Raw genomic sequence first — 24,322 nt, forward strand, 5'->3', positions numbered from 1 at the left:
CATATGAATCTACCTTGTGTTGATTTAGTGAAAAACATGCCTTTATTATATGATCTGTTTTTAGTAGGGCTGGGTATTGACACAAATTTCACAATTCGATTCGATTTCAATACACAAGCTTGCAATTCGATTCGATTTCGATTCCCATACAATATTGATTATTTTGGATATCTGGTACAATATATGGCAAATTTTCTCAAGGAAAACAAATCTCTTAACCAATGCTGTAAACTTTGGGAGTCAGTTGTATCATTAAAATTGTTTCATTAGCCTACTATAGCCTAATATTAAAGGTAAAGATTTACTGATTTGTATTCAAACACTTAAATTACACTTTTATTTATTTTTCTAATAATAAAGTTATATGAAATATAAACATTTAAATGGTGGCTGTCATAAAAACTTGCCAGATTTATTCAAACATGCATTAAATATTGAAGAACATAAAAAATTATAATGAGTATGTAATACGGTGCATATATTTAGCAAAATTCTCCTCTTTAGAGTTAATTTTTCTAGCTGACTAACGAGTTCATGGTCACTGGATATGGTTTTTCTGAGGTAAATGACGTTATATGACATTGTATACAAGCTGTTTTACTGACGTCTTTCCACGGTTGAAACACTGATTGAGTGATTCCATGTGACAATAAGGATTTCGATAAGTTGTACTCTATCTTTTAACACATTTTCAGATGCTCATTCTTGTTTATTTCACGCTGTAACTGGTAATATTAAGGCGGAGGAGAAGATCATGTGTGCTCGGCGCTGCTGCTTCTCTTGAGCTGAGCCAGAGCGATCTCACACAGAGCGATCTTTGGCGATCTCGCCAAAACGGTTATGTTTTTGAATTTCATAAGAAAATGGACGTGTGACAGTAAATCAAAAAAAATCTCCCTTTTAAACCATTTCAGAGCAAATACATAAATATCAAGATGCATAACAAATAGTCAAAAGGCTGAAAAATATCAGTCAGTCCTAGGCTGGCTCTCCTCACTTATAGTGACAACTAGACGGCAAATGCATTAGAAGGCTTTCATAAGTACAAAAACACACATTTGTGCTCGTGCTCTCTCACACACACACTCCAATCTGCCGTCTGAAACGTATCAAACAGTAGATGATTCTGCTCTGCTAGTCGTGCACTACCTTTTCCAAGCTGTCAAAACGCCGCCAACATGAACACTCTCTGGCTCTTTTCCTTTCAGCCTCCTACTGTCTGCATTACTGTCTAGCTGTCATACAGTCTCATTTAGAGGGTTAATGTTCCTCATTAGAGCTACAAGATTCTCCAGCCCAAACTGACAAGACGAGGTGGAAGAAATATGTAATGGTGAACTTAAGACTAAACCTGATCTGAGCACATTAGAAGAAAATGGGTGAATCTGACAAAAACACTTCTCACCACCAAATCAAAGGACAAAATAAGAAGACGACTATAGAGTGCAACAGTGTCTGTCCACTTTTCCAGCGGTGCTGATTTTGGAAGTATTTTTTCCATTCATTTCTCCCATAGGGATTTAAAATAAGTCTCTGTTAAAGCGTAACAAAATATCCATATTTAAAACTTAATAAACTATAACGGACGAAAGCGAGTGTATTTCAGGCGGAAGTGTGACCTCTGCCCCGACGGATGACGTATGATGTAGGATCACTTTTATGATGGATGAAAGCACTGTTTTGGGCTTTAAAATTTTAGGTACCATTCACTCCCATTATTAAGCTTGGAAAAGCCAGGATATTATTTAATATAACTCTGATTGAGTTTGGCTGAAAGAAGAAAGTTATATACACCCAGGATGGCTTGAGGGCAAGTAAATTATGGGATAATTTCAATATTTGGGACTAACCCTTTAATGAAGGGAAGAATTATAAACCTATGAAGCATTGCGCACAGCATAATCGAGGTAAAAATAATGGAGAAATAAAAACTACACATTTAAAAATGTTGATTTCATGTATAAAAACGATATATATCTTTAAGTATTTTGATAGCGTAGAGAGATCGGTTCGATTATTAGCGGAGCTAAAGAGCTCTTTTGCTGTACTTTGCTTGTTTCAATTCTCTGATTGGTGGAATTTTCTCTACAGCATCATGGGTAATGTAATCATGGGTTTTCACCACAAATTCCACTGTTAAACACGATTATTTAAAAAAAATAAGCTGAAAAAATTATGCTGTATTGTCAGCAGAATACCATTGGTTAACAAGCTTGTAGCTCACAGTAGGTCTGTCTTTTAAGGTTTATAATTTATCATTTCAAATCTATTTCCCTATGGAGAAAATGAATGGAGTTTTTACTTCCAGAACCTGGTTGTTGCACTATTTTTCTTTAAGCAAAATATAATGGGTATTTCCTTTTTGATTTGGGGGTGAAATATGACAGCTCTCAACAGCCAATAATTCACTGTGCAATAATCATTATGGTCACACAAACCATGTTTATCCTTACTGCAAGAAAAACTGTATTCAATGTTGTCTAACTCATATTTTCTTATATATTTAGTATTTTTGTTCATGGTTTTTGAAGATTAGGGAATCATACAAGCTGTCCGTCTTTATATCTTTCTAACAACCTTTGACATCAACAACAAAATATCCTTTTAAAAGTGGATAAAATGCATTTAGCATTTTACCAGAACAGACCTTCCACCTAATACTGGGTCGTGACCCGCTGCTTTAAATCTCTCAGATGAAGTTTATTGTTAAGAGGAAAACCCCTTGAGATGTAACATCTCGTTTTCGAGGGGACCTCAAGAAAAACATACATCACATACATTCTTACATAACAAAACAAAGACAAAATCTCTCCAACACACCAAAACCACCCATATCTTCCCCAATCCAACCATTAAATATTACGCAATAAACCATTAAGGTCATTCATATAGACAATTGAGAGAAAAAATGATAGAAAAATATGTATATATATTTCAAGCATGAAGAAAACAGTTGCAGTTATATGCAAATAATTAAGAAGAGTCATCTTAAACTGGTGAAAAGAGGAGATCGATCTAAAAGACTTGGGTAAACCATTCCAATCAGAAGGGGCTTTAATTTAAAGGCTCTCCTCCCACTTTCTTTGGATATATTTGGTACAAAAAAGAAAAGATGGACAGCAGATACTATTATAGATCACATTCAAAGGTTTAAGATTGGTGACGGCTGTATTTTGATAAACAAAATCAGCATAATCAATTATAGGCAATAATAATTGAGTAATAATTTTTAATCTAATCTGTTTTGTAAAGCAATTAATTGAGCGGTATAACATTCTTAAGCTACTGTTTATGTTTTTTTTTACAATAGAATCAATATGAACTACAGTACATATTCATGTCTCACCAGAAGGCTTGTTCTCACGGTGACGATCAGTTTGAGCCAGTTGGGGAACTTGGAGATGATCTTGGTGATAAAGGAGGCGACAGTGTCTCCATAGTCTGGTTTGTGAAACTCTGCCTCATTCAGCCCGTCAATCAAGATGATGCAATCTTCCTCTGGAATCTTCCTCTCTGATGAGACAAAATGAAAAACATTAAAATACAGAAGAAGCAGGAGCCTTCAGTAATCTGGATTATATGCTTAATGCCAAATTGCGAAGCGTTGAGAAAACAGTGATTTATTATGGTTCTTTGTTATGCATGACACGAAGCAGAGCTTTTATTAAAAAGTGCAGCTAGTGCAATATGATAAAAGACACTATTGTTCAATAGTTACATTTATTAATAACAATGGCAACCCTTTACAATAAGGTTTAATTTGTTAACATTTGTTAATGTACTGTGAACAAGTGTTATTTTAATTTTATTATTTTGAATTAACCTTTCATGTTCATTTTAGTTTAATTTTTAGTAATTGCATTATGTGCTTTAGTCATGTTATTATTATTATTTTAAAAATCTAGCTATTTAGGTTCAACTTATTTATATTTCAGTTTTAGTTTACTTTTAGTTATCTATTTCCAGTTAATAATTTTAGTGCTTTACTAATTTCTTATTTCAGATTATTGCCAAGGTAACATTTCTAATTTTAAGTTAAAATTTTAGCATATAATATTTATATTATATTTTAGCGATATTTCAATTAACAGAAATGTTTTAACATTTTCATTTAACAATAATAACCCTATTGTGAACTAAAATGAAAATGAACATTTTTATCAACATTAACAAAGCTCTAAAAATAAAATGTTATTGTCATTGTCAAATATGTCATTATTAGTTGATGTTTGTTAATGCATTAACTAATGAGACCCATTGTAAGTGTCACCATAATAATTGTAATAAAACTATTATTTATTCTAACTGTACAGTTATTTGGTCTAACTGTATCAGTTTATGGTTTATGGTCAAGAAAAGAACAACTTTAATCTGCAACTTCAAATGCAGCTCGCTTAGTTTGAGTCAGAATTATCCATTAATAAATGGTCATACACCAATAAAGAGTTAAAGAGAGAGCATAAGAGCAACTGTAAATACACTGAGCTTCAGGACTAAGTCTCCTGTGTACTAATGAAATCTCTCATGTAACTTTAGATCTGTGTCTAGAGTCCAGCTCTAGATGTGTAATGGATTCTTCTTTCCTTTGAGTCATGTGATCATTATATTTATTCTGCAGAGATCCTCATGCTACAATGAGGAAATTTCCATGCAGATGAGACTGACTTCAATAATTCTCAAATAAACAATTTATTAAAACAAATCCATATATTATTAATCGCTCTGCTATAGAATAAAGATTTATTTTTACTTTTCACAGCAGTTGCGTAATGATGAGCACATATCAGTTCACTTCACAATTTAAGTCTCCAGATGTGGTAAGTCTTTGTTTTGCCTCAAATGAAGCGTCGCCATCAGGAGTAAATGTAATAATTCATTACACTCGAGATCTGAGCGATTTCCCAGAGCCGAACAGTAACAGCAGAATAACACAGAGACAGAGAAATAGGTCTTCAGTGAGCGACAGATCAAGTGCTGCACTTCCTCAGCTTTGAAATGTTATTTGAAGGAGGAATATGGCCGAGCAGCATCCATAAACCATCTCTGCTTTTAAACCTCCACCACAAATCTCTGCGCTGACTTCTTCATGACATGATGGAGAGCTTCAAGAAAAACTCTTCCCCTCAAGCCAGTTTCAATAATGGGTGGACATTCATAATACACTCATAAGAGGACATTCAGAAATATTTTAATTCTTTAGTCTTTTTTTTTGGCCTTATTTTCCAAGTAAAATTTCTAAAATTCTCAAAACAAGATGAATTAACTTGAAGCAAGATTGCATAATGCATTAAGACTTAGATGTATTATGATATGTGTATATATGTATATATACAGTCGTGGTCAAAAGTTTACATACACCTTGCAGAAACTGCAAAATACTAACACAATACAGCAGCAGGTTTATTAGGTTGCTGTCACTTTAAGACCTGACGCACATGACACAGAACTGACACATCCTATTTTCTCTTAACTTTTTACGTTTATTTAACACTTTTAACACTAATTTCAAACTACGCTTACGAGGATGCTCGACAAAAATTAGAATTTTGACAATTTTTTTTTCTTTTCTTTTTTTCGTTCAAGCACGAAAGAGAACTCAAAGCACGCCGGTAAAGATCTAAGTTTGTTTTTTGCATCTTATTACGCTTGAATGGTTTAATAGCACTTGAATGAATGTAGTAGGGCTGTCACTAATGATTATTATGGTAATCGAGTAGTCAGTAGATTATTTTGACAATTAATTGAGGAATGTGGTTATTTTTGTGGTAATAAAAGCAAACAAGCAAACAATAGCCTTTAAAATGACTTAAAATACCTATATAACAACAATGAGGCAATAATCTTTGGTTCAAATAAAGTATCAAAAGAAAATAATCATATGATTTTATAAAACAACAGTTTAAATACATAATATAATATACATAACATGCAAACTCAGAGCGAGAGTTTAAACTTTTATTTTGAAATCACGATGAACAGTTTGCATACTTGGAAACATATTGAGGTATTCTGCTGTTGGCGTAGGTTTATAAATGATTTACCTAACTAATCTGATGAAGTGGCGCACATTACATTCCCAGATGATCGTTATAAACAAACCAAACTCACAGCATAATCAGAGATGGAGTTTGAGACGCTCCATGCATGTAAATAATAGCAGTTCCTGTGGAGCAGCATTCACTGTGAACGGAGCCGCTCTGAGACGCAAGTAACCAATCACAGTCTTTGTGAATTCACAACAGCACTATGCTATAATATGGTTTTTAAATGGTTTTCATACATCGTGCAGCCTTAGAAAACGGTCTAATAATGCGGTTCATGGATTCTTATCTTTGGAATGTGCCACCATATAGATAGATATGTTAGATTTAAGCTTACAACTTTAAGCATATAGCAAGAGATTAAACAAAAATGAAGAAAGGAAAAACTATATAAATATAAAATAATATTGATTAAAGGGACATTGTGTAGGAATTTCTCCCATCTAGCGGTGAAATTGTATTTTGCATTCAAACGAATTGTGCTCTCCAGCGACTCGCTTTTTGAAATGCATGTTGCATCTACGGTAGCTGTTATGTACCAAAAAGCTACAACAGGATGTCTTCTAATAGCACTTCGTCAAGTTTTCCTTCAGGTGAACAGGTTTGTTATCCCAAACAAACTGCAATTTGACACAACGAACAAACCAATGTTACAGTATGAATAATAACAGTGCAATTCAGCCTTTTAAACTTGACATGGAACGACGTGGAAGCCTCCGTGGACCTACCCGTCACATGTATATAAAGATAATAAATTCTTCGTTTAAGAGCATAAGTCAGAAAATTGGCAGAGGTATTTGTACACCATTGAGGACATATTTATGAATAAAAATATTGATTTTAGATAATAAAATACCTAAAAAACTACACATAGTCCCTTTAAGAAAAAATTTTTTTTTTACTAATGCAGGCAGAGCTTAAGATTGGTTTCCATCTGGTTTGTCTTCTCTCCTCACGAGGCTGTATTGATCCAGAGCGTCTTCCATTTCCATCAAACAAACACAGGGTTTGTTTATCTGCGTCTGAAATGCACGCTTTTACAATAAAATATCGATCGAGCTGAGCAAAAGACTGGACCTCCACATAAAACTAACCACAATGACCTTGAGATCTCCGAGACTCAGAGAGAGCCTGAGCTTTAAGAGCAAATAAACGCAGGATAAACCTGTAGAGGATCAACAGGGGAAACAGAGGCTGTAGATGTTTTGTAAGAATGTAGAAAAACTATTAATTAAACCAAATATCATGAAAATTATTCCTTTCCAGTATTATCTTTTTTATAAACCGGAACAGTTTCTCTGTTGTCAAACCCATTATTATTAAGTCTCATTATATCCAATATAAGCCCAACTGATTTAATTCATCTCACTGATTCAATTTCTAAGAAATAAACGTGGGCCAGTACATGAGTGCATGTGCTTACAGCCTTGGGAAAATGGATTCTCTGCATGTAATGCAACAACAAAGCAAATTCACCCCATTCATATAATCGGACCATCTGCCGAACATTAAACATATGTGATCCCAACTCATCCGGTCTAATAAAATGCGTCATTTCATGATGTTCTCTTCTGTCCACATAACCTTCTCTGAACTGTAACGGATGCAGAAGGAAGAGAGCCAGAGGACAGGCCCAAAAATCACTCAATTATGGAAATTAAAATCAACGACATTTGGAACCCATATTGGAGTCCATAATGCATTGCATGGAGGGAGTGAAATGCATGGAAGGAATGATTGGATGATATTGTTTTCTTTGCAATATTGTGCAACTGATGAATCATTTAAAACAAAGCCACAGACAAGTTTTAAAAGGAGCAGTAAGCAATTTCTGAGAAACAATGTTGAAAGTGGATCGGACCGAGCACCAAAACACACTTGTAGCCAATCAGCAGTAGGGGGCGTGTCCACTCATGATGGGGGAGGAGAGAGCCAATCGGTAGAATGGAGCGTGTTCACTCATGATAGGGGAGGAGAGTGAGTAAGCCAATCAGCAGTAAGGGGAGTGTCCAGTTATGATGGGGAGGAGAGTGAGTAAGCCATTCAGCAGTAAGGGGGCGTGTCCACTTATGATGGGGGAGGAGGGTGAGTAAGCCATTCAGCAGTAAGTGAGCGTGTTCACACATGATAGGGGAGGAGAGAGAGTGAGCCAATCAGCAGTAAGGGGCTGTGTCAAATTATGATGGGGGAGGAAAGTGAGTGAGCCAATCAGCAGAAGGGGGAGTGTTCACTCATGATGGGGGAGGAGAGTGAGTAAGCCAATCAGCAATAAGGGGGCATGTCCACTTATGATGGGGGAGGAGAGAGAGTGAGCCAATCAGCAGTAAGGTGGTGTGTCAAATTATGATGGGGGAGGAAAGTGAGTGAGCCAATCAGCAGAAGGGGGCGTGTCCACTCATGATGGGGGAGGAGAGTGAGTGAGCCAATCAGCAGAAGGGGTGTGTTCACTTATGATAGGGGAGGAGAGAGAGTGAGCCAATCAGCTGTAGGGGGCGTGTTCCAGCGCAGTGGGAAGGCCTGAAAACGAACACAGAAGTTGCGTGGTTTCTGCTTCATATGTGAGTAACATTGCTTTTGCTATGTTTCCCATAACCAAGATATGCTGTTGTTGTAATGTTAGCTATAATAACAACACAGTTTTGAGTATCATTGTTTGTCTGGAGCTGCAGGTGACTAACAACAAACTCTTGCTGGTATAAACTCTTGTGTACTGCATATTCATTTTTTGTTTTTCGCTTCGGCTATGATAAGACATCCAATCATGCATTTGAGCAATGAAGAGGGGGGTGTGTTTGTTTGGGTTGATTTCAATTATCAACAGTGTTCCACAAAAATCGCTTACTGCACCTTTAAGGAAGTGCATGGTGTTGGTTTTGATTTCGGTTGTGTTCCTGTACCTTTGCGTAGGTTGATGAGCGGTTGCAGGATCCCCCTGCGGAAGGCACCGATGGGGTCCTGCACACAGGAGCGCAGACTGAGCATGCTCTGTAGGTGTGTCTCTCTCAGCAGCAGTTCTCTGTATGCGGTCAGCTGATGCGCTCTGCACAGGAGAGCAGACACACTGTGCACAAACTCAGGGACCAGACACGTGTATGTGTTATCAGCCTGGCAGTAATGATACGCCACCACCTGGAGAGAGAGAGAGAGATTAAAAACATGTAAATTTACATTGACAATCATTGAGCATTTGCTGTCATTTTTATACAGTTGTATATTGCCATATTAAACTCAATGCATTTGCTCTGAAATGGCTTTTTTAAATCAAAGGAAAATTATTTTCGACCAAACAATCACTGTATTCAAGTAGATTATACAGTTTTTTTTTTTACTAAATAAAAAGGGTTTCTGCAGGTTTTATTAAGGTAAATTTAAGACTTTTTGAAGAATATTTTTAAAATACCAAGTCAAGAAAAAGTAAGGTATAAATTCTGAATCGCTCTGCTCTCAGCAACTAGAATATGGAAATATTTTTACTGTACTTTCTGATCACAAGTGATGTTCTTCCTCAGTATGTATTGTTTTCCAGTGCAATTGTCTAAAGATTCTTAAATCAAGATACATTTACTTGAGATGCAAAATGACATCAAATGTTAAGTCTTGTTTTCTGTGAAAAAAAAAAAGAAGTTTATGATTAAAACAAGAACAAAAATATGCTAATAGGCTCAGAAAAAGAAACTTTATTCACAGAGAAGTTCTCAAAACATAGATATTTGTTCTTGTTTTAAGCTAAACTTAAAAAAAATTCAAGAGTTTTTTCACAAATAGAAGTATAAAAGATGTTTAGATATTTGTACTGGAAAACAGGACAAAAAGTGGGAAGATGCAACATTTAATGCCATGACCTCACGAATTTAAGACTTTCTGCTCTGATTTAAGACCCTTTCAAGGCCTTCATTTATGTAAAGGCGAATTAAGACTTTTCAAGAACTTTTTATGACCTGCAGGAACCCTGAATGAGAATATTTAACCATTTTCCATGAATATGCAAAGATTTAACAATAAGATTTTAAAAAATCTTTAAAAAAAAAAATCACCTACAACCCAGTAATATTGTATAATATAATATATGCAAATGCCTTTTTTTGGCTATTCTGTTGCCATCAAGAGCAGTGTGGTATGATGTTTGACAGATCAAACTCTTTTTAAAACATTTGTTTTTTATTATAGGGCTATTATTATTATTGGCTGCTGAACTGAAGCTCATACCCCGACAGCATGTGGTCTGTGAGCCCTTGAGGAGCTGCTCTAAACTCATGTTGATCTAACACTGCAGCCAAATATCATGCCATGTTTGCACTTGATAAATAATGCAGGGCACAAATGAGAGTTTCAGCCTCTTATAGCCAGATCATTTCTAACCAATCATTGCCATTCTCTACATCCAATAATCTTGCAACTAAAGTTCAGCAGCCTAACAGATCAAAATGTGAGGATCTGAACACAGATGGAGGGAGAAATGGACAAACAAACAGAAAACGAGGATGGAATCCAGTCATAAAAACGGAATTTACTGTATAATGCGGAATTTCACGGAACTGGTCAACTTTTTGATTAATAAATAAAAATTAGGTCATTACACTTCATCAAATCAAAATATAGACTAGCATCTGTGAATATTAAACTGCAAAAAGACTGGGCGTCTTTGTGTGAATGAATGGCGTATATGCATGGTTTCATTTCACAATAATCACAATTTTTCATCCATTTTTAATTGTAACAGTAAATGTCTGTTGTCCAGGACTTTGACAAAAAAACGGTTTCATTTCATAATAAAATCCATGTTTTATGTCTATTCAACAGTTTCTTGAATTCAATTGTTTTTATGAATTCAATTAATTAGAAATAATTTCTGATTATTAAAATTTAATCAAAGAATTAACATGGAATCTAAAAAAACTTAAAACAGAATTTGGTAAAAAAAATAATTTTTGTTATAATAAATGAATGTTAAATTGTATAAGTTTCATGGTTTCATATAAGTTTGATGAATGTTTTTTGATTACAAAAATTATTTATTCAACCATTAAAATAGAGTTCAAAAAATTTAAACGGGATAAAACTGACTCCAGAAAAAAGAAAACGCAAAAAAATGAATTTTGAATGAAATAAAACGGAATATGGGAAATAGTAAAACGAATTTCATAGGGTCCTACAGATATCATGAAGAGAGGCACAAAATATAAAGGCACAAAATATAAACTGATTTCATTAGATGTCACACAGCTTTATCAATATTTAAAAGCAAGAACAGGGGAGACCCTAAGCAAATTCAAGGGGGGTTTACCATGGATAAGAGTGTTAAGAGACTTCATTCCTTGATCTAGGATAAAATCACTGTAATGCACAAAGAGAATGCATTAAGTGCAATATTTCTCTCTGAAGTGATGTCCTAACAGCAGAGTTCACAGAAGTAACTTTTACAGTTTGTGTGGCCAGTGTGAGAAATCCGGGCAGAGACGGGTGAGACAGCCGGCCCTTCTCAGGGTCCCTCTTAATTTGTCCTGATTTATTATTGAAACCTCCATTTGACAGATGGGGATATTTCCCATTTGGACAGTTGGGGTTAATAGGAACGGCACGGTCTTCACCCTGAGATGAGGTCTGGGAAAAGAGCATCAATCTAAAGCTCCTTCAGGTGTAGGGACCATTAACTCGCTCACTTTGAGTGAACACTTCAAAGCGCACATTAACAGGCTCAATCTCTTGATTGCTGTGCCTTTCCCTCGACCCTTCGACAAGCTGATTAGACAATCACCACATAGGATTTAGACAGCAAAAGAAATCTTTAGTTTGAGACACTAAGCAGGTTTTTCAATTTATGAGCAAAATAAAGCCTGTGGTAAACATAACCTGATGATACTTTGACATTTTGTTCTACAACGTACAATGCACATACTCACACCCCAAACTACCTTAAGTTACTTATGTTAATTTTGAAAAAGTATGTTTTTAATAACTCACGTTTTCGCTATGGGGTTGTGTAATTTACCTTTGAAGAAAAAACGTCAAAGTATAGTCAAGTTAGTTATACATATGTGACACTTCTGGAAATACTGTACTTCAGGATTTTCGAAGCCGTCATCTGATTGGTTGAATTCTACTTGATGTCCAGGAGACATGCGTCACGATCTTTAACGGTTCGTCTGGAAACAAAGATGCCGTGATGCCAAACCCCCTCATGGAAAAGGAAAGCCGTTCTGTTTAAAACTGTGACAATGAGCGCTTATCAGGATCAACTTAATGCTGGATTTTCACAAGTATGTGAAGTATGTAAAGTTTGATGCATAGACTCTGTAAAATACGTCCAAGAGTTTTACACACCGGTCTGTTATTGCAGGGACATTGGTTGTGATTGGTTGCCGTCAGACGGCCTCTGGGCGGTCCGTGGCCAATGAAAGCTGCTATGGACTCCAGAGTTTCCAGAAGACTCCAGAACTGGCTACGCGAGACTAATGCAAACTCGAAGTTAACGTTAACATGAGTGAAATGCTCGCCCATTAGCTGTTGTATCGCAGGTGTTTATCACGAGGATATGGTACCATGATAGGTTAAATCCACTGTGGTGCGTGTTTTGAAACCAGTGAAAATTGTAGGTTAGTGGAGAACCGCTACTATTGCTACTAAATGTTTTAAATGATTAAACACCTTGTTGTCAAAGTTAGTATTGTGGTTTTATGTATCATCCGACACTTGCGTGTGTTGTTATATTCTAAAACATTTTTTGAAAGAAAACGCTGTACTTATTCAAAGAACCAGTTCTTTATTTACCCTTGCACTGAAAACAAGCAGAGACAGTCTACAAAAAGTGTGTGGCGCTTCATTCACGATTGAGGCATGTGAAGCTACTGAATGAAGTTTTAGTTTGAGGATCCACTCGAGTAACAAGGTTTAGTCACAAGCTCTAGTATAAAGTTCAATTCAAGTTCTGGTTTAAAGTATAGGCAATTTTTAAAAAATTTTAAATGACCTTATTAACTTGTATTTTTTCTAATCAAACTGTTTTCGGAACCGTAATGTTACAGAAGGAACGCATGAACAGAAACGTTAAAATACTGATTCTGCTTTGAGTGAACCTTTTTTTGTAACGTTTTTCTTGCAACTTTTGGCCACATAAAATTCTGATCACAAAATCCAAACAAATATTATGCCATTAAATTCTTTTTATTTATTTATTTTTATTTTTTAAGGTATCACAATTTTTGATCGTGGACGATTAAAATGTCTCCACGATCTACTTTTGAAGAAATATCGTAGTATCGGGTTACAGTGCATTCTATCAGTTGCATTTCTGCCGCCTCTGTCTCAACATACTGTACAACGCGACATACACACATCACACATTAATGCAGAGGTGGGGACAATTCTGCAATTCACAAAAGTTCATTATTTGCATGTGCTTTAAAGCTTTGCCAGTAAAACATTTCATTCACGTGCTGATGTGCTGTTCTAATATGCGTTTTCCTAAGCGCAGGAACTAACAGCCTGTCAAACAGCAGCCAGATACTGGACTAAGTTATCTTTAGAGTCTCATTGCGCTAATACTGTCCAATACACAAAAGGTGTACATAAACAGAGTTGGTTAAAAAAGTGAAAGCAAACATTTGAGAGAAAATCTGGTGCATGTCATATGCGTGTATATTAGATGTGTCGCGTGCCGGTCTTAAAGTGACAGTACTCTAATAGTAAACATGCTGCCACTTGTCCTTTAAGGAATAGTTCACCAAAAAACGAAAATTCTGTCATTATTTACTCACTCTAATGTTGTTCCAAACCTGTATTAATTTATTTCTTGTGCTGAACACAAAAGAAGATATTTTGAAGAACGTGGGTAACCAAAAAGTTGCTGGTCCCCATTGACTTCCATAGGAGAAAAAACTACACACTGGGGACCAGCAACTGTTTGGTTACCCACATTTAAACTAACTTTTATTTTCAACAGAAGAAATTATTCGGGTTTAAAACAAATTGAGAGTGTAAATTATGACAATTAAAGTAAAGAGAAAATCACTCACTGACTGAGAACTTTAAAGGGTTAGTTCACCCAAAAATGAAAATTCTGTCAGTAATTACTCTCCCTCATGTTGTTCAACCCCGTAAGACCTTCGTTCATCTTCGGAACACAAATTAAGATATTTTTGATTAAATCTGAGAGCTGTATCACTCCTCCATAGGCTTCTTAGGGATTGAAACTTGCCAGCCCCCAAAAGTTATTAAAGACATCGTTAAAATAGTCCAAGTGACTACAGTGGCTCAATCTTGAGTTTATCAAGCGACGAGAATACTTTTGAACTAACCCTTTAATAGTAGCTTTAATAAGAATCAATGTACAATTTATACAGTGAAGTCTATGTAGTGTTTTAATTTCATATTTGTTCATTTAATTACTTTCTTCAATGCTACAGCAAAATACACCTACTGTATCCAGGCCTGTCACGATAACAGATTTTGCTGGACAATAAATTGTCCAAGAAATTATTGCGATGAACGATAATATTGATAATAAACGATAATATTGTCGTTCTGAGACCATTTTCATCTAAAATAATTATAATGGCATAATAATGCAGGTACACCTTTTCAAAGATCAATAAACTTTTATTTCTAAAGACTATTTAAATTAACAAAACAACCAAAAACAATAAAAGCAATGGACTCTGTCTGTTAACAAAAAATGCACTTACCAATGTGTGACTTCCGTTCACACTGAGAATCATATGCATCATGTACTGTGTGAGCATGCGTCTCATATGTGCGTGGAGAGTTTGTGTGTGCGCGCATCTCGTTCTCGTGTGTGTAGAGTTTGCGTGTATGTGTGTGAGCGACTTTAGGTGTGTCGTTGTGCATTTCATATGTACTTGTTTGAGCATTCAAAAGGTATACATGTATGTTTGACTACTTAATATATGTGTATGCAAGTGTTTCATATATGTGTGCGTGAATGAAGCCCTAGACGGCGGTATGGCGCCTCATATGAGGGTGAAAGAGCGTGCGCATGCGCGAGAGAGGGACGCGCTACGGCGCTCTGCAATCAAATACGATTGTAAATAGGCTCAGTGAAAAAAAAACCAATTAACCTAATTAAAAAAAATATTCGAAAATCAATGTGTGGCAGTCAGCGTTGATATTGACATCCAGTCTCTTTGGTAGAGAGAGAGAGAGAGAGAGAGAGAGAGAGAGAGAGAGAGAGAGAGAGAGAGAGAGAGAGAGAGAGAGAGACGGACGAGGAAAACTAAATAAGCATGCAAATGGAAATTATCGCGGCCGGAAAAATTATCGGTTTTTTTTATCGTGCGATTAATTGATTTATTGATTATCGCGACAGGCCTAACTGCATCTGAAAAAATAAAGCACTGTTTCTTTCATTTGTAAATTAAGTTGTGTAATTTGTATCTTTGTTCTTATTTTTTTAATAAAGAAAATAATGACAACGATTTTTATCTTCGCCACTTTGGCCTAACCAAAGTGTCTGCAATTCTTTATTATTTTATATTTTGTCATATTGTCAAGGCTTTGTTTTTAAAATAGGGACATTATTTTGACTGTAATGCTCAGTCACTTGCAATATAGTAAAACCAACTTGAAAAGAATCGTGATAAAAAAATCTTGATTTTCCTGAAAAAATCGTGATATGATTTTCTGCCATATCACCCACCCCTAATTTAATATAATTTAATGCAGATGGCATTTTTGTGGCTGCACATGTCAATAAGTAGGCAGTTCTTAGGCAGAATACGTTGAAAGTCAAAACTATGTGTAGATTCACCGCCTGTGTGTATAATTGAAAACGGGTATTAAAAAGGTTTTAAAAAGATAACGTTAATCAATTCTCCATCAACACAGCACCGAATGTAAATATGTGAATTAATCAGGCAACAAACTAATGTAAAGAGCTAAAATTTATCAGCCTGCGCCTACGTGACTGATGCATGCAAGGATTGATTGGAATACACACAATTTCTTTTGCAAAATTACATGCAATCATTTGTTAAAAATGTAGCATAACACTGGAAACCGATTAGCGATGAGCCTCTAATTAAGTCCTTTTGTCTTATGTGTGAATATGTCATTTGCCGCTGTCTGCTGTGCGTTCCCTGAGTTCGGCGGCCACATGGGTGCAATTCTCTTTAAATGCGACCAAATGACCACCCTGCTAACCTGTTGCCATGGTAACACTCGAGGGACGGCAGGTCCCCCGGGAAACACGGTGGATACATCATTTAGCTCACATTGTGTTTGACAGAGGACAGCTCGACCTATCAAGACAGAGATGTACGGAGACGCAGCAGAACCCAAAGTACTGCATTTCAAGCACCTGAGATTGAATGCAATATTCCATGAAAACACATCAGAGAGACTGATGTCACTCGAGAATGTCAAGTCTAAAGAACATCGCAATGAAAGAGCCTGTTTGTCAGTGTCTCTCTAAAGTAATGCTTATGTTTACCTTTAGAAAACACACAAGCTGTGATGACACAGATCTATCAAATTGATATTACTGTACATGTTGCATACACTTAAAATATTGTTCAGTATAATAAATTAAAATTTGGTGAAGAACCTGTGAATTAGCAAAGTGAAAAGACTCAAAAAACTGTTTTTAGTTGGATGCTTTTACAAACTGAAAATAAATAATAACCCTAACTCAGTAATGAATTAATTGAGGGTCTGAACGCCTGGTTCAAGTTTGTATGTTTGTACAAACTTCATGTTTTTATTGTTGCAGGAAAATTAACAATAAAGTATATTTTAACAGCTTAACTATATTATTATCTGCTATTTTGCATGACTGCTATTAAAAACAGAAGTCCTTGACATTATATCCTGTATAACTGAATGAAGAATGTTACAAAGACAATCATGTTTCCACAATTTGAATAAATCTAGAGGAGGTCAGTGAACTAGTACTAGTTTATGTATTCAGAGAGTGAATGCAGAGATCAGGACTGAGTTCAGGAAAATAAAGAGGGTCTTCGGGTTCACAACATCTCAACTTCAGTCCTCTGCATTTCAAAAGACTGAAACACACCGTTCCAAACAACAGCGCTGGCATCGCTCCAGTCCCTCCTCTATGAACTTCAAAAGCAGAATCAGACATATTGAAGCAACACGCATCCTGAGAAACACAAGACTGGGATTCTCTCATTCCCCACAGCGAGCTCTAATGAGGAATATAATACTGCGTTTACACTGCTGCACAGATACAATATTTTCTATATATTATATAATATTTCTATATTATATATAAATATTATACTTCTATTCAGCGAGGATGCATTAAGTTTATCAGAAAAGCATCAATTTTTTTTGTTTTATTTTGTTTGTTTATTTAACAGGGACAATACACTAGGCATTGTTACACATAGACAACCGATCCCGTGTAAATAGGGCATATAGAGTAAAGCTAGTTTGCTTTTAGTTTCCTACTTAGGCTTTTAAATAAAATCAAAACAAACAATCATCACAAGAAACAAAGCAAATACAAATAGACACAGGTATACATGTGTGTATATGTTGTACCCAAACAAATCAACAATGGCATGTTGACATACCTAAACACATCAACTTTACAAACTACTTCATAAAAATAACGCAACTAATCTAAAAAGACTCAATGTTCACATCGCTGTATAGATTTCAGCCATTGTTTCAGCTTTGTAGAAAAAAATGAGTTCTGGTTGCGAACTCTACAATTCCCACTTACTGCCACAATGTTAATCAAACAACAAAAGACAGGAAAAAAACTGCTTTTGACTGAGTAACTTTTGTCGCTTTAATAAGAATCAGTCCATATTTAATTCATTCAGTGAAGAATGCAGTGCTGATTATACAATTTCTTACATGAATGCTTCTGTTAAACGTAGACTTACAATGGCTGAAAAATCACTGTTTATTTCACTTGTATTATATTGTATTTACTATAATTTGCATCTTTGTTCTAATATTTAATAACAAAGATAAAATAATGAAATAAAATTAAGTGAAATACAATTTTGGCACATCCATATTTTGGCCTAAACGGTCTGCCATTCAATTTTCTTTTATGTTTTGTGAGCTTGTAAGGCAAAATTTTGGTTGCACTACTTTTAAGGTGACGTAATTACTCAAATAAGTACTGAGTAATATCAATTAACCTGTACTTCCTATGGAGTTATGGTTAGGGTTAGTCACCCTTATTATGCATAATTTACTCTTATTGCCATAGTAAGTACATGTAGTAACATGTTACTACGTCACTTTAAAATAATGTTACCAAATTTTTTAAAATAGGGATATTAGTTTGGCTGTACTCCTCAGTGACTTCCAAAATAGACTTAAACCAACATGAAAAAGAATTGCGATATGATCATGGATTGTGATCCCAGTGTGATATTTTTGCCATATCGCCCAGCCGTACAACCTCCACCACAAACATGTCAGTCTGAGGGGAAATACATCACACTCATCGCACGGGTCCTCCATTAAAACAGCTGTGCTAGAAACTGTGACATCACCACATATTCATCACAGCCCATTAGCAACATTGCAGCACAACTGCACGTGCTCTTCATGAGTCTGCATCAAAACAAGCATCGTCTGCAGAGACATCTCAAAATCTACCCGAAATAAAAAATTAAAGCTACAACTAGATGAAAAATGTACATTTAATTTTCGATTCATCTGGTCCATGCGTTGTGCAATAGAGAAACTACATCGGTGACACATCTTTGCAGTTGCATAAAACCTATTTCTATGAACAAAACACATCTGAAATCATCTGAGGACACAGAATGGGCCGCTGCAGGGAGGAAATAAAGTGTACTGCACAAACTGTCTAAAGCATAAGAGCACATTATATTAAATGCCTCAAAGAAGGTCAAAAGAATATAGTTTTAAGTGGTTAGTGTGCAAAGTGATTGCTTAAGATGTTGTAGCAAGTGCATAACTTACATTTAACAGTTATATTGTTATAATGTAAGCATTTCCATTTTAAAAAACAATGGAAAAATTTTGCACAATGGAAATGCTTAAAATTTTAACAGCAAGCTAGAATATGACATAGTTTGCATGCAGCACATGCACAGCAAACAAACAAATCAGTGAAAGTTTGGCTGGTTAACACGGTCCAGTTAGATGCAGTAACTAGGGCTGTCGCGGTGAAGGAATTTCCCTTGCGGTAATTTTGAGTGGCTCAATAGCGCGATATGCGGTTTTACCGCCATTTATTTATTTATATTTATTTGTTGCTAAATAAATACGTGTTATGAAGTGGTCAGCATACACAAAAACAATGTAACCGAAACTAAACAGCGTCTCTGCGCATTGAAAGACTGTCACTCAGCGCGCAGTTGTTACGCCAACGGACTGTCTTTGAGTGAGTCATTAAACCGTTCATTCAACGAAAACGCTGATTCCTTAAATGATAGATGTAATGAAACAAGGTGCTAATTGTTTTTTAACTTTGAGCTCCACTTTTCAAGGCTCAGCTGGCCAGCAATGCTTCACTTTTGGGCAAAGCTGAAGCAATGCTTCACTTAATAGAGACCAATGGCATTGATTCAATGCGTGACTCGCTGCTTTCCCCCCACGGCTTCCTCGCGCTGTGTAATGCTGACCAGCGCTGACGCCATTCATGGTAAATACCCTTACACGTTAAAAGGATGATAGCCTACGACAAATATTTCGCTTTCCTTGGAAACGCCAACCTTTCACGAATATACATGACTTGACTTCAAAGACAGAAGCAGGTAATCGCACACGCTCAGTCGAACACATTCACTGTCTGTTTAGGCTTAAATCCAAATCCACGAATCCTCTGTACAAATCACCATGATAAACAGTCTTGTTATCATTATTAACTTATTTAACATTCAATACACATGGTACGAACCACGAAGGGTGGCCTTATGAAAAAAGAAAACGCGGTTCGCGGTTGCTGCGGTTACTTGCATTCCTCTGCGGTTGGCCTGTCAGTAGCGCGGTACTGCAATATTGCGGTTATCGCGACAGCCCTAGCAGTAACTAAACAATTCTGCATACAAAAAACTATAAGGTTGCATTTAATAAGTATGTCCAACTTCCGCATACACACAGTATACTCCTGTAAAGTGATATATACTCATACAGCAAATCTCAACTGCTTGTATCATCGCAAAATGTAACTATATTATCATACAGCTCTAATATACTAAATGCAACTACGAGGCATGAAGATATTAAGATATTATAAACATTAACATTATGATTTTCTGTAAAGCTGCTTTGAAACAATGTGTGTTATGAATAGTGCTAGACAAATTTGACTTGACTACATAAAAAAAGCATTAGCCATTGAAGGCCATATAAATGTACCTGTAAAAGTATTTTGATTAAATTGAATATATTCTATGCACATATTTCATTATATTATAGAAGATGGATGTGTTTGTTCTCTTTGAGAGGCTCTCAAAGACATTAAATTCCATCTGCTGTCATTAATGTCAAGGAAACACAAAAATTTTGAACAAAACGATATCCATTGATGTCATATTGTATGAATTAATTTTACCCCCAGCAAACATATAGACTTTTAAATCGGCACAATGTGAATAAATAGATAATCAACATGTTCACTGATTAATAAAATAGTTAATCAATTGTGACACACACTTCTTACGTAAGACGCTATCAGCACTGTAGATCAGGCAGAGGTCGTGACCCTGCACCTGTGATTCGGCTCCAGCACACCTGTGTGGTTTCATTAGGACCGCAGCTGAGAGATCCAGCGAATGAGCCGCCCACTTCAATACACGCCTGTGTGAAACGTTCTATATATACAAGAAGCTAAAAGATACGGCTTTGTTGCTTCTCTGGGAGGATTCTGTCCAATGACCACAGTTTATATACTAATCAACAATCAATGCTGGAATGTGTCAAATCAACATGGACTGGATTTCAAGCTTTGTTTTGGTTGATGTGGGTAAATATGTATGCAACAGTCCTGAAACACAAGCTTCCGCCAACATTCTCTCAACATACAGCTCATTTTCTAGCAGAAAATTAAATTATAGAGTGGCTGTTACAGATCTCGGTTAGAGTCAAAGAACTGTTTTTCACTAAACGAATGCATTGAAGTATGATCTTTAATATGCACCAATATAATAAAATAGATAGCAGTATTTACCAATACTTTTACTAACATTTCAATGCACAAACAAAAAGCCAAAACAGAGTGAATGAAGATGCAAATGAATCCCTGAATCAGAGTTCTGATGAAATCAATTCATTAATAAAGGACCATTCTGAACCGTTTCCCTGAAATGAATCAATATAATATATATATATATATATAATAATAAAATAAATCCAAAAAGCAAAACACACAAAAAGAACTATAAAAGGGTGTGGAAATGGCGAATGAGCTAATATGAGTGATCCTCTGCAGCCATCTACTGGTGATAGTGGTAATTTCATGTAATTTTCATGTTAAAAGTGTTTGTTTTCCATACCGGTGAAAGAAATCCTCCAATAAAGCCTGGTACATTTTACATGTTATCTCCATGAACGAAAAATGATAAATGTAGAGGATCTTTCAAGATAATATTACTGCACAAATGAAGAGTTAAAAAAAAATGAATCAAACTTACGAAATCTAACACTGCTTTTTAGTCTAAATGAAAGAAACCATTAAAACACTCTCATCCTCAACAATTAAGTATTGTGAAATTAGTCTAATAAATGGCCAAAAAAGTGCATTAAATTTATTATAATATTCACAATGCTGATTAATTTTGTTACCAGCAAGATCATCACAAACATGTCATGACTATTCAGTCCTAGCACCAATGCGAAAACAAATGGAGTTATGATGCTTATGTGAGCAAAGCCAGTTTGAATCTGGTTCCTGATGAAAAGGTTTGTGTGCGAGTACCTTTGCAGCCAGACGTCTGACGGCCTCCTCGCGGCCCAGCTGGAGCTCAGGTGTGCTGGGACAGCTGCTGGTGCGCAGGGTGTTGGTGGCGCTGGGCGGGGGGGTTGGCTGAGGCGGTTGACTCAGAGGCAGATCTGAATTCGGCTCCCCACCTGGACAATATCCACATGAGCACAAACATCACCAGCTGTTGTTATTCTACTAAGAGTCAAACATCAATACACAAACAACTCAACTCAATACACAAAGACCATCATTTATTGTTTCTTGCATTTAAAAAGTCTGTGTAAACACACATATGGTGCATGTATCATGTCGTAGATTACATGCCTCACAGAAAAATCAAGAATTATTTGTTAATAGAATTGTTATGATTGTTCAGTTGAGATGAGCAGAAAGCAGTTGAGCATGTTTTTTAAGAAATTAATATTTTATTCTGCAAGGGCACATTCAATTGTTCAAAAGTTACAGTTAAGACATTTATAATTTTACAAAAAATTCCTAAATCAAAAAAATTCTGTTCTTTTGAACTTTCTATTCATTTTTTTTAATCACGGTTTCTACAAAATATTAAGTAGCACAACTGTTTCCAACATTGATAATAACCTTAAGCAGCGAATCAGCATATGATAATGATTTCTGAAGGATCATGTGACACTGAAGACTGGAGTAATGATGCTGAAAGTTCAGCTTTGATCACAGGAATAAATTAAATGAAAAAATATATTCACATAGAAAACAGTTATTTTAAATCGTAATAATATTTCACAATATTACTGTTTTAACTGGGGTCCTTCGGCCCAAATGGACCCGAAAAATTTAAATATTTATTTTTTAAAAATCATAGCTTCATCGGAATGGTCTGAAATTTGGTGACTTTTTTGGTACTTGGTATATGAACATCCAAAAAAATTGGGGACAGGATTTGAATAATCTAAGTAGTTGTAAAAAAAACTGTCACACTCAGGACCTTCGGCCCAAATGGACCCGGCATAGGAAATGAATGGGAAATTGGCAAAAATGTGAAAATACCGAGTTTTTTTGTGCGTACAATCTACAAATCAGCCACGATCCAGAAAAAAAAGCACACAACAGTGAAGGGGTGAATCTATAAAACATCAAGAGTGCAAAACAGACACATCCACACACACACACACAAACACACTTTTATACATAAACAAACTAAAAAATTCAGATTTCATGTGTTTTGCATTTTTAAAATGCTCAGTTTGTCCACCAGATGGCATCCATCTCATTTCAAAAATTGCTTTCATGAGGTCTAGCCTTGACACTAAAATGAAATACAACTTAAAAAAATATATATATATATATTTTTTTAAATAATTTTCTATTATATTCAATGGGGGGGAAATTGGGAGAAAATGGTTCATATTTATTGCATAAATATTAATTATAAATCATAAAATTATGTCAAAACACCAAAAAAGAAAAGAAAAAATATTATAAAAAACCAGTAAAAAAAAAAAAGATGATTTTCTTTTAATAAATATGAATCCCACCCCTCCGGCCCATTTGGACCCGAAGGTCCTGAGTGTGACCCTGAAACGAAGGACCCCAGAGGGTTGATCTCCTTGATCAGCAGAAGAAACTTTCAAAAACATTAAAAAATCTTTCCGACACCAAACATTTCAACTTCATAGTTTTGAGGTATTGAATGCATAGGCTGAAAATTTGTTCATAAAACCATTCTTATGTAAACTTATGTCTCATTTAATTCAATGCAACAATTTATAAAAGAATGGTCTCTGCATTTCATGAACAATGCATTTCTGCTCTATCCAGACTATGTATTTAACAGGCATGTGTGTTGTGAAACAATGTTCAGGACTCACTTTTCGGAGATGCGCTCGGGCTGTTGGATGCGATCTGTCGCATGCGGCCGCCATGGCAGCTGAGGGCCACCAGGCGGGAGATGATGGCGGTTTTGCCGAAGCCCACGTTGCCCACGAGGATGGATCCGGAGCTCTCACCTGATTCGCTGAGCCTCAGGTCATCCTCGAGCTGCTGGAATAGCCAATCGCGGCCCACGAACACTGAGTCAGTGGTGATGCTGGGAACCTCGAACAGCAGCGGCTTGAGCATGATGTCAGTGGGCTTGTACGGAGCAAAGCGAGCTGCAAAACACACAACACAGGTTTAATCATATGCAAACAAATCAGGCAATCAGGGGTTGCATGTTACATGTATGTGCTGTTTCTTAGTTTCTAGGCTTTATCTTCATGTCCTATGCTAGGCCGCCACTGACTAGACCTTAGAAAGAAGGATAACACTTCATAAAAAGCTATGTTAAAATACACTCATGTCACCCCTGAGAGAGTTTTTATTGTGCATGATACAAAATATATAAGAACACAATGATCACATAATATAGCAA

At 35.9% G+C, this 24,322-nt stretch overlaps 1 protein-coding gene across 5 annotated transcripts in view; it reads right to left on the bottom strand.

Annotated features, from left to right (window-relative positions):
- tanc1b (tetratricopeptide repeat, ankyrin repeat and coiled-coil containing 1b) overlaps positions 1–24,322 on the bottom strand; it is a 533,291-nt gene that overhangs the window by 370,581 nt on the left and 138,388 nt on the right. For all 5 annotated transcript variants that reach the window (XR_013197101.1, XR_013197102.1, XM_077215807.1 and 2 more), the window contains 4 exons: positions 23,781–24,062; positions 21,928–22,079; positions 8,939–9,170; positions 3,347–3,513 (listed from right to left, as the gene is read on the bottom strand). Coding sequence is in view for 3 of the 5 variants with exons in the window: in XM_077215807.1 (XP_077071922.1) it covers positions 3,347–3,513; positions 8,939–9,170; positions 21,928–22,079; positions 23,781–24,062 (833 nt within the window). In the remaining 2 variants the exon portion in view is untranslated. The remainder of the gene's footprint in view (positions 1–3,346; positions 3,514–8,938; positions 9,171–21,927; positions 22,080–23,780; positions 24,063–24,322) is intronic.

Source organism: Siphateles boraxobius, unplaced genomic scaffold, assembly GCF_051911475.1.
Source record: "Siphateles boraxobius isolate OS27281-9 unplaced genomic scaffold, OSU_SipBor_1 7, whole genome shotgun sequence".
NCBI classification, from domain to species: Eukaryota; Metazoa; Chordata; class Actinopteri; order Cypriniformes; family Leuciscidae; genus Siphateles; species Siphateles boraxobius.